General features: G+C 39.3%; 2 protein-coding genes across 6 annotated transcripts in view; one reads left to right on the forward strand and one right to left on the reverse strand.

Annotated features, from left to right (window-relative positions):
* Window positions 1-12,053, reverse strand: part of septin9a (septin 9a) — a 67,703-nt gene that overhangs the window by 13,804 nt on the left and 41,846 nt on the right. Inside the window, exon 1 of one of the 5 annotated variants that reach the window (XM_077556972.1) lies at window positions 2,075-2,156. The exons of the other annotated variants lie outside the window; for them this stretch is intronic. The gene's annotated coding sequence lies outside the window, so the exon portion shown is untranslated. Of the gene's footprint in view, window positions 1-2,074; window positions 2,157-12,053 lie in introns of those variants that run through there. 5 annotated transcript variants of the gene reach the window in all.
* LOC144043389 (uncharacterized) lies at window positions 8,009-10,417 on the forward strand. The gene is made up of 2 exons (XM_077556974.1): window positions 8,009-8,071; window positions 8,562-10,417. Exon 2 carries the CDS (start codon window positions 8,563-8,565, stop codon window positions 10,027-10,029), a length of 1,467 nt encoding a protein of 488 aa, XP_077413100.1. The 5' UTR covers window positions 8,009-8,071; window position 8,562; the 3' UTR covers window positions 10,030-10,417.

Consider the following 12,053-nt stretch of genomic DNA (forward strand, 5'->3'; position numbering starts at 1 on the left):
TTTTGTGAGCATGTCCTTCCTGGTTCAGCCTCTGACAGCGTGATGCTAAGATGAACAAGGTCGCTCAACAGGAATAGTGTACACATTGCTATTTTTTTGGAAAAGCAACACCACTTTGGAACGATTCACCAATGCATATTTAACTTATAATGGAAGCAATATGCACCGCAAAATTCCTCACATACGCACATGAATTGTAACTTTCTAAACCAGATCCTGGTCAAAATACGATCCATTAACCCCCAAGCGTGTCAACCCAATGGCTAAAATCCCACAGGAAGTTACTTTCTAAGGCCTCGAGGAAAAGTCAACGAATAATGAGTACGCTTGCTATTATCCATGCAAGTGACTCACCAACAAGTACTGTTGCAAGCGATTAGACTGACCTGTAGTCAGCCAGAGTGCAAAGGTCAAAGTGTATCAGTGGAATGGTTGGCTGACATTAAGCGGGGAGCCACATGGAATCTAACCTCTGTCCTCATACATACCTAACTGATGTCAAACACAGGACATGAAACACTTGCCATGCGTGTTCAGCCACACATTTTCAACCTCTATGTGAAGGGTCATTGTGTGATTCATGTATTAAGAAGATATTTTCATTCCGCATGTATACCTTAGCAAACATCACTACCTTACTTTGACTTGACTACAGTATAGCACATCTGTGTCGACGCATTAACGGGTGACAGCGTTGAACTAAAGATGATACCCAAAATCCAAGGTTGTACGAGTCAGGCGCCAAATTTTGGGGAGGAGTTATGATCAGTTCCAGGAGAGGTCCATATGTTAACTTAGACTGTCTCATATCACAGAGACATACACAAAAGGCACACAAGATATACACAAGGTAACGGTGACCTTTTCACCGTCCCATCAAACACTGGTTAAAGGCCAGTGTCTGTTCTGGCCTGCCAGGGTGCCTTTCAACGGTTTTGCATGTCCAAAAGAATGTGTGTTGCATACATGCCGGTGAGGCAAACCAGAGGCGGGTAACTTTCTAAAACAAGGACGGATGGTTGCTGCTTTCTATCAGTTGATTGTCAGTCAACTTTGTAAAGTGCTGTCCGGGTCAAGATGACACAATGTATGGGCACAACACAAAAATGAGTCTTCTTGAGAATGAATTCAAACGTTTTCCGGTCTCAAGAAAAAAATTTCAGACTGCCTTGGACTGTTCTACAGCTACGGAACGTCGCAGCTGAGGGAAAGTTTACCCGAGTTGACGATTGGGATGGAAGCTGGTCAACTGTGTGGAATCAATGTTGATTAATCATGCCTTGAAGAAACTGACTGCACTATTGGACTGCAACCAGCAGGGGCGCTGTTCATTCAATCTCAACTCGTATGTGGTCTTAAAAAAAAAAATCCATAATGAAATGCAAACACTCGCTACTTTAACCACCGCACCATCCATTCATTTAAATAACCAGGTACTGAATACTATTTTGTTCCGCTATTGACACATTTGTCTTTGATAATTGACAACAAAAAAATGCTCACATGACTTCAAACATTTAAAAAAAAAACTATGAAACAGTTTGTGAAAAGTGCAACTGAATGCGGCCATACAATTCTTAAGTCAAATCTAACCTTGAAAATGAGGTAAAATACTTGAGAAAAAAATGATTCAAAGGTCTGTGACAGACACACATACACACACCACACACCCCCTATACAGCTATGAGTACTTGTTAAGTGATCTTGTAATGGATCACCATGAGAACAGAAACAGTGTGCGGCTTCATACTAGTCGAATGAGAAGACATGCGCGGGGCTAAAGCACAATGGAAGCCTTCTGTATTTATGCAGACACTGCCACAGAGCAGACACGCCACATTTAGTAGTAGTAGCGAAACTTGAGCAACAATAATCACGGGCATGTGCACACTACACCACACAAAACTTGAATGCACTGATAAGCTTCTTGCATATCTTTCCCTTACAGACAACATCAACACAAGGACCTACTGTATACGCAGCCTTATAGCAGCTTTAAAAAAACAAACAAAAAACAATCCTCCTCCTGTGAAGCATGCACAAAAAGCAACACTTAAACACGCAGATCACTCACCGTGTGTGTGAAAGAGTTGTCTGGCTGTCGTGCTAGTAAGAGGCCAAACTCTTTCTGTGTCTCCGAAAGCTCCCTGCTGGTCCCTCCCACCCTTGCTTGTCATGTGAACCAGGACGCAAAAGCAACAGGAGACACCCACTTCCTTGATCTAGCCCCCAAACTCAAAAGCCAAGGGCAAACTTGAACTGCGTCGGATCAACTGCCTTTTAAATAAGCGGGTTGGATTTGCGTCCGATTCAGGTCGAGTGTGTTGATATTTGGAATTACTCCCAAGCCACCGTGAAAATTTATAACCTAATTAATGGTCTTGACCCCGTCGTAGGATCTCCAGGCTCAGCATTCGTCAGACCCCATCCATTCTCCTCACATCAAACCACTCCGATTCCAAGAGCACACCTCGGCACACCGTTACCAAGACACAAAAACAAACAACAGATTAACACTTCACTAGCGTCGACACCTTTAGACTTTTCAGAATCCTAGTTCAACTTAATCATGGAATTTCTTTTTATGTAAGGACGCAATCATGACTACATTCTGATTGAAAATGAGCAAAGTATGAAAACATTTTAATGGAATAATAATATAGACAAGTAGTAGACAGTTTTGCTCTAACAAATAATGGGCTCATTCATACGTTTACATACCATAGCAGAAAGTGGGGTGGGGGGGGTGATCAAACAAAACGCACATTACATTTTAAACTATAAGGCATTTCAGAACAGCACAATCAATAAAAAAAAAACATAATAAAGAAAATAATGGGATTGTCCCCATTCAGTCACATTTCTTAAATATTTACAATTGTGACAGTGTAATGTAAACAATATAAACTTGAGCACAACTGTATAGATTTTAGAGATAGACCGATGTTTTTTTCAGGGCCAATTATTAGTAATCAAGGAGGCCGATAACCGATATTTGGAGCCGATATTCATTTTCAGTAAAAAAAAAAAAAAAAAAAGGGGGGGGGGGGGAATAATGGCATAATTTTTTTTGAAAATACAAATGCCAATCTTGATTCTGTTGTCATGTCTTAATTTCTTAAAGCATATTTATTGAACAATTTTTCTGACTTTTCAAAATGTTTAGGTTTTTTTCTTCCAAATCTTAGACAATAGACATCCTTTTAAATTTCTAACAAAATGTTCAGGGAGCTCCCAAGGTTATCAGTACGCCTTAAAAAGTTAAATAGAACATTAAACAAGTAAATACCGCAGCTCTCTATAGTTTTATACAGTAAATATTTTCCCAAAATTAAAAAATACTTGAAATCTTAAACTTTCACATTTGTTTGTTTTAATGTCAATTAAGAACAAATGGTTCAGAAGGTTCCCAGGGTCAGCAGAATCTCCTATAATGTTAACTGAAAATTTAAATAAATCGTTCCCTGAGATTAAAAGGGTCTTAGATTTTTCTTATATCAGCCGTCAGATTCTTTAAAAAAGGCCGATACCGATATTCGTCAAAATGCCCAATATCGGCGCTTAAATCTGCCTGTCGATTATCGGTCTAGCCCTAATAGATTTACCCCTAATGCATGCTTATAACACAGTCTCAACTGAGGCTTCTTTTAAAGCCATTTGTTGCATGTTGGTCAAAAGTGTGTGAGAGGAGAGTTTTATTTTGACGCAGTTCTGTTCTCAAGTGATTCTTTCCTGCTCTCAGGTGTTCTTTAAAAAAAAATAGTATAACATGACAGTCTTTATTTGAACAGAACGAAAAATAGCCACTTTGGCCTAGTGTAACCTCTGTATCAGAGTGAAAAGCATATGGAAGCAGTGGCTAGCGCTAAAAGCTTATATAGCAATTTACACATTTGCTCATCTTCATTGCACCAGAGAATATCCACATCAAATTCCTTTGTTCACAAAAATAATTGGTCCATAGATACCAACCCAGAATCACATCAAGTCAAGCAGCAACCTACCAAAATAAAACCACTCCCAAAGCAAAACATAAGAGCCAGGTTAATTGACTTATTGGTAACTTAGCAAAAATGTTACTGCATTGGTATGACATTTAAAGCAGAGCTTTTCCTGAAAATGTTGGTCAAACTCTTTCAAGGTACATAAAAATACCCTATAAACAACTCTGATGGAAGCAACAGCCAATGGAGCTGATTTATGTTGTTGCTAATGACTGCAAATATCTCAATTTCACAGTCAACATGTGATCAATTGGATATGTGTTGTTCTATCAATTCATTCTGCTAGTCAATTTTGGGAATCATCAAATAACTGGTGGAGAATGAACAACTTAGAGAAGCGTGAATAGAAATAAACTCATGCTGATGGACAATTAAATCGTAACTGGCCTGCAACTGTAAAAACAAATTTAAAAAAAAAATCCAACAATTTTATTCTATGAGTGAAGCGATGCATCATTCACTTGTTTAAAACCTACAGTAGGAGCAAGCCAATTACTTTGACTGATGACTGTTCTTATGGAGTATGTATGTATGTATGTGTGATTAGAGGAGAGGAAACAGCTGTCTGCATTTTGACAGGAAGTGTAATAACACACCAGGGCACGGGCTCGAGCGCAACTATACTGTCACACGAGCACACATAAAGCAAAGAATCCCATTTTCTGAAAAAAAATAAACAACGCGCTTGCTAGCATACATTTGTTTTCTTTCATTGCACCAACTGGAGCAAAGACAATCACCAACACATAGTATGGGTAGCATCCCACTTCTCTCCTTTGCCATCAGTGCTACCCTGAAGTACAGGTGTTAACCAGCAACACCGACGTGGCCTGTGAAGCCGCAGAGGGAGCCGATTGTGCTGACCCTTGGGCCGCTAACTCAGCAGCAGCAAGCACCCTCTCTTTTGAAAGATCCAAGGAGTTTTTTTTTTTTATTACATTTTTTATTTTTAGCTGGCATTCGTACAGAGGTATTACAAAAAGACTTTAGGTTGAACTGCAAATTGTACAAGTCATGGGAGTTAGACTTAGCACATGCTACTGTAATATTTCAGTATTAGCATAGTTACTACTACTAATACTGTCTATTACTATTAGACTATACTAGTGTCGCTCACTTATACTTCCAATACCGACCGGCTTTGGGTTTACTGTGTGTTGGAAAGAAACAGAATTAATGACGATACACTTCTGCAGTTATATTCCATTAAGAGCTAGACAAAGCAAAATTTGGGTAAAGAATAGGGCTGCAACTAACCATTAGTTTAATAATTGACTAATCTGTCCATTATTTTGTTGATTAATCAGAAGATTTTTTTTCATCCCTTTATAAAAAAAAACAAAAGACATCGTTTTAAATTGACTGCAGAAAATGCAAAAATCACTAAAGATTCAATTGCTGGTTTGGTCCGTAATAAATCTGAGAAGATTCACAAAATTGTTAATCATTGTTTTCCATAATAAGGGCAACTGTTTTCTTTTGAGTCAAAGGCAATTCTGCTTTAAAGTACAACTACAGAAATATGAGAATATTTACTTTTGACAGGTTGAAATTCCGAGGTCAATCGATTAGCTGTCGACTGAACAATTAATCGTTACGGCCGTAGCGCAGAATAAATAAATTTTTACACAGCGGGCAAGCCAAAATCTCTTATGCGTTTGCCTTTAAGCAAAGCACCAAACCCCAACCATTCCTGAGAGGCAGCCAGTGTAGTCTGAGATCTGGATTGTTGGGGATCCTTACAATTTGGGGCCAAGCCTGCCTATAGCTCTGTAGATCTTTAAACTTAGACATACGATGAAACATGATGAATTAATGACACGTGGCCCATGCTTCCTTTGTATTAGAGTACGGAGGTGACTGGTCTACATCTCCTCAAGAGGAAGAGTGCAGGGAATTAATAATATGGGATGGAATGAAGGCAAATTGGTTCATGTCATGTCAATGCAAAAATGTGAAGATATTTTTTTCCCTACAAATTAAGGTAAGGTCTGAGTTGGTATACCCAATATTTAGTGCATAGCTTGCTTAATAGCTTGGTTAAGAATATCAAATAAGCACCAAGAGAACGAGGTGCAGAAGACCATAAATCATGAGATACATTTGTGCTGCCCATGAGAAACAAGTGGGAGGTGACCATAGAAAAAAATATATCTCCAAATGTTTCTATGTGCGCTATGCCCAAAGGGGATCCAAAAGCAACTGTGTGTGTAGGATATTAGGAGACATTTAAGTGTGTCTGTGTTGGTATGCATTCACGAGGTTGGAGTTGCGTGTTCATATATGGATGACAAGTCCAGTTCTCTGGGAAAAACGGATGTACTTCCTAGAGGAAACAGCCAAAAGGAGGTTCTAGGTTCCCATACTGGAGCATGCCATGTGTATCATGTCGGTGTAAAAACACAGCAGAAAAGCACATTGTTTAGCGTTACTAACTAAATTACAATGTTTCCGAATGCTGCGCTGGCAAAATAGACTGCACAAGCACCAACAGCCTTAATATATCCCAGGTGTTAAGAGTTTGAATACCAGAGTAAGAGCACCCTCTGCTGCTTGCTGGAGGAACTACAACAATGAAATAAAATTTAATTCAACCTAAAACTAAATTGAACCAACTCCTTCAGGAATGGGCAACTTGCATCATGGAGCAGGCCACAATTTTTCAACAGAGCTACTCGAAGCCCACTAAGCTCTTAACCAGATGTATGACAAAAAATGTATTTTTAAATATGGAGAAAATACATTTCATTATTTAAACCAATGTACATTACAAAATCTTAATACATTTCATGGTCAATGCATGTATAAAAGATTGAGCCTTCAACAACAAAGGGTTTGAACAATCCAAAAAATAACCATATGTTGTGCTTCTCTTTTCACTTTGCTGCAAATGGCTCTCATACATAAAAATCACCATTTAAGGGCGGCACAAAAGTGCTGAACAACACGCTAAAATTAAGTGCAATAACCAATATTTTGTGGATTTTTTCCACAAACATCAAATCACTAAAAACTGTCAAATTCAGGTGCCGTCTACCCTGCATGTCATTCCAAATCTCAAAAAAATTATTAGGTCTAGTCATCTTATAAAAGAACTGGTGCAAGTGCAACTAAGTCATGTCTGCCATCTAGTGATGACTGGTGATATTACAAAAAGATATTATGGGTGTCCCGATGCAACTTATTTCATTTCCAATACTGATATTGCCACCAAGAGTACTGTCCAATACCGATATGGACCTGACACGATATCAGTAGGAATTACACATGCTTTTAGTTATTCTTTAGTATGAAATGTGAAATAATATAAAATGTTCCACCATGGGAAGCTAAGTTGTGCGTGACAAATGTTGCACTCAGCTGCAACGTCTTTATCCGATTTCCATGCACCATCACACACATGGTTATTTTGACCACGTGAGCTCTACATGCTAGATCCAGACGCTGCTGGATAGAAGAGCAGGGGCGGAGTCTGGAATGGACTGCTTGTATACGAGTGCTAATATTAGAGATTCTGGATGTGGACCGATTTGAGACACCGTTTTGTTTTTTTTGCTGTTTTTTTTGGGGGGGGGGCTGACATCGGACCGATATCCAATATCAATATCGGCTTGGGACACCCCTAAAAAAACAACTATACAGTGAACCCCTGCTAATGGTGGGAATCTGCTAGCCACTGAAATATAGTAAAGTAAAAAAAATAAAAATAAAATTGGGGAAACCTACATGCTTCACCCAAAAAAGCTATTAAACCTCCAACATGCATTTTCCATAATTAAAAAACAAAACAAAAACATGCGCACACATACACCAATGATATGGCATGAGGATAATGGCTCATATTCATCAGGCTAACAGTCTTGTCTCCTCATTCCACAGTGGAAAGTACAAGGTGCACAACCCTGATGTCATAACTAGCTTCCCAATTTATGAGAAAGGAAAGTGAAAGTAAACTGTTTTTGTGGCTCGGTGCCCAGTTTCATTTCTAAGATAATAGTAACTCTGGCAAATAAAAGCAGCTCAAATGGCAAACAGGCTCAGATAGGAAGGACAGACGACTATTGAAGGTAAGAGAGCCACCCTTTTGTCTTTGCCTTCTTTTTAAAAAGAACATTACTGATGATTACAGCAATATTTTCTCCTTCGGAACATGAGTTGTAATTTATTTTTAATGACAGTTTCAGGTTACCGGTAGATTGTCTGAAATGTTTTGTGATGCAATCACAGCCAAGAAAATACTCTTTGGCATGTAACTTGGCAACGCTTTAAGTTATTTGCTAGTTAGAACTCGTTTTGAAACACATTTTATTCTTTGGCTTTTGACTCAGTATGAGACTCGTGTATTGTTTCAGTGTTTTGTGCCGTTTACTGTTTATGTGTGATTAATTTATTGTCTTGTACAAATGAAGTTGAGTCGAGCTAAATCTTATTTTAAACGACAATGTCTGGTATTCATTTGATCTTTTTAAGCAACTGAAGAAACAAAATCTTGAATGACTTAAGAATTTAAAGCGTGAGTGAGCAATTCAAGCAATAACGTTGAAAACATCTACACAGGATGAAGATGTGGGGACGACTGGTGCTTTGCTGTGCTGCTCTGCTTCTTTCCATCACGTCTGTCTGCGCCATTAAGAAGCTCAACTCAGTTAACGATTTGAAAAAAGTCGACTTTGGCCGGGCAGTGCCCAAACACAGCCTGCTGCTGCTCCACTGGTTTGCCAACACCATTGACATTGACAACAACGATGTCATACGGCTGACCTTTGACCCAAACCTCGGAACGTACGGTTCACATCACTACGGAAACTACGAGAGGCTGCTGAACCCTCTGCCTCAGGGAAATATCAAATACCGCTACTACACCGTTGGTAATCTCTTCCAAGGCCGATCCGATCTGCCCGGTTATGTCCTCCACCCACCAAATGCGGAGTATAGGGGAAGAAACAGAGACCGGATCATTTTCCGAGTGAGGGAGCACAACACAGGCTGGCAAAACGACGAGAGAATAGATGAAGTCTATATCACGCAGCATTATGACAATTCAAATGAGGGGACACGCTATGATCCCTCTTATACGTACCAGATCACAACCAACCTCCTACAGCAAATCAGAGCGTTTTCAGTGGAGGACAACCAAGGCAACTCATTAATGGAGCTCAGAGAAGACTTTGGAAGCAACATTGACGATTCACGGTTAAGTGCCCTGAAAATCTCATGGGGTGAACTTGCCTGCCTTGGACTGCTGTTGTACATTGTCTTGGAGGAAAAATACTACCAAAACAACAAACCTCGGCCGGCAGAAAAAAGAAACAGGCTGCCTCATTGCGTCGTCAACCTTCCAGGCAACAGCGAAAACCACCATGATGCTTCACACAGTTGGCCAGAAAGACCTGTTCAGAACAGTATTCAACTGGAAGTGATGACCGGAACGAATGGAAAAGCCGGCATTTCTTGGCAGGATGTTCCCTATCACAGAGTGAATGAACGTGTGATGGTGGTACTGTACAAGGACAATAATGCCCAGGAAGCAATGTATTCTACGGTGATTGGTAGCGAGTCTGGCCATGTCAACACCTCGGCATTCCTGAACGTTGGCCTCCAGGCCCGACTCCATAAGACGAAGAAAAAGTACTGCTTTTGGACAGTACCGTCTGATGAGATCTGCAGAGGAAACGAGTTTAGAAATCCAGGAAAAGTTAGGATACATGGCTATGATGCAAGCCTACAACTATTTGTGAAGGACGGTAAGGCTTGTGCCCGCTTATTTGTGAACAAGTCATTTGGAAATTGGACATCAGAGTTTAAAAAGTCCTGGGTGGGGTTCTACGACAATCCAAATAAACCCACTCAAGAATATGAATGGTGGCAGTGGCAGTGGGCCACAAAATTTAAACCGGCGTCCACTCCTCTTGACTACTACCATGATGTTTATGAGTACCACTCAAGTATGGCAATTGCGCCAGGAGTCCAGGCAAGATTCATCCTCAAGAATGACATTGTGATGGCTCAAGCAAGCTGGATGTGATCAAATTCCAAAGATTTGATGCAAGTCAAAGAAAATGGCTGGAAATCACAGTACACTCTTGTCAATTGATGAAGTACTTGGATTTTCACAATGCGTAGCTTAGACAAATGCTGTAATATAAAAAAAAAAAATCTACTGCACTGTATTTATTGTGTTGGGGAACCATGGATCAACAGCTCAAGAGAAAAAAAGAGCGATTGAGATCTTACTGAGCCATCAAGACACTCTTGAGCAAGCAAATCCCTCAAATTGTGTCAGTGAGTGACACATTAGTGCCTCAATCACTTTTTTTGCCTCAATTCTTTTTTGATATGTATTTTCAATCATTTTGTGCATTTGTAAATAAATATGTAATTGTAAATTGTACAAATAAAAATGATAAAATATATTTACTTGTGAGTTTGAACTTAACATAGGAGAATGGTGCCCGCACCACTGATCGAATCAGTCTCCGAAAATCAGAATCTGATACAAAGTGATGCCTTGAATTATTCATTCCACGACCATGCGTTCAATTTTTCCCCATTAAATTGAATTGAAATGCCATTCATCGCCACCCAAAAAAAAAAAGGACAAATTAAGATAATCCACTTTCACTTAGTGTTTATGGCCGTTGTTGGCCGTCTGTCGGTTTGTGGTAACAGCCATATGGGAACAACAGCTGTCGCTGCTCTAACAAGACATTACAATCCTGCTGCCTTCTAATATAGAGGAGTGGGACGATGACATGAAAAATTGTCCCAAGATACTCTGTTGCTTCAGACAGTGAGACGGTGAACAATCTTAAAAGCTCTGGGTTGTACCAGTGCACACACAACCAGTCACGTCCAAGAGGTTGGAAACAGCCTTAGCTACCTTAAAGCAGAAAACCCAGCCAAACCCTGAAAGTCCCTCATCATCGCATCTCATGAAAACATAGAAAGCACTAAAAACGTGTGTTATGAACAAAAGAGCCCTGCAGGCAGGAAAATTAAGACATTTTCAGTTCCTTATTTTGCTACAAAGAAAATTGTGTTTTTAATATAACGCAATATTTTGGTATGTTCCAAATACAAAAGTAAGACATCTAAAAGTTGCCATTTTTATATATACACACACGTAAGGACTCTCACAATGTATGCAGCTCTAAAAAGATTGAGAAATTAAAACCACAAGCAACTTTTGCCATCTGACAGGAAGTTGTACCCACAAATATTTCCGCATATGCGCTTCCGGAATAAGGTGGATAAAAACAACATAATAAAACGATGTAAAGAAACTGTTTATCATGGGTGATTAATTTAAGCTGCAGGTCGCACACACACACACAGACACACACACACGTACGCACGCTGTACCTTAAAATGTGGTGGCCTTCTTGGAGAGAAACCGGCATCCACTGTAAACTACTACTCTAGCACTCTCTCTCCCCTGCATGGCCAGCGGTGAACTGAACTCATTTGTTAGTGAATCCATGTTTCATTAATTCGTGCAATGTTAATTGTAGGGTCCAAACGATTTATCAGCCGGCCGATTTAATCGGCTGATTTTTTCCCCCAGATTTATTTATTTATTACACATTACAATATTAAGCCCCCAAAAACAAATGCTGATTTTTGCTGATTTCTCTCCGTTGTAAAAAAACGGATACTAAAGGGCAAACTATTGTAAAACAGTCAAATGTTCTGCCTATAATTCATATTTACTATTCCAAGTGCTAACGGATCAAAAAGTAAGATTTTTCATTCATTATATTTATTCACTTAATATCGGAAGTTTATTATTTCTTTCAAATATTGTAAATAGTTAAAAAAAAACATATTGGTTGGTAGTTAATTTCTTCATGCTTTTCAATTTACTAGAGCTGTGGAAACATACTCGTAAGTCAAAGCTCACAAGTCGAGGCAAAAAACAATAATTTGTGACAGCTCAAAAAACCTGCAAGTTGGCACCAGTTGAGGTGCCACTGTAATGGAATATCCAACATAACATATCCTGTGTGTGTGCATTGTTTTCATTGTTTGCAAGATGTACGCAATAAGTCT

Source organism: Vanacampus margaritifer, chromosome 2 (assembly GCF_051991255.1).
Source record: "Vanacampus margaritifer isolate UIUO_Vmar chromosome 2, RoL_Vmar_1.0, whole genome shotgun sequence".
In the NCBI taxonomy this organism is placed as follows: domain Eukaryota; kingdom Metazoa; phylum Chordata; class Actinopteri; order Syngnathiformes; family Syngnathidae; genus Vanacampus; species Vanacampus margaritifer.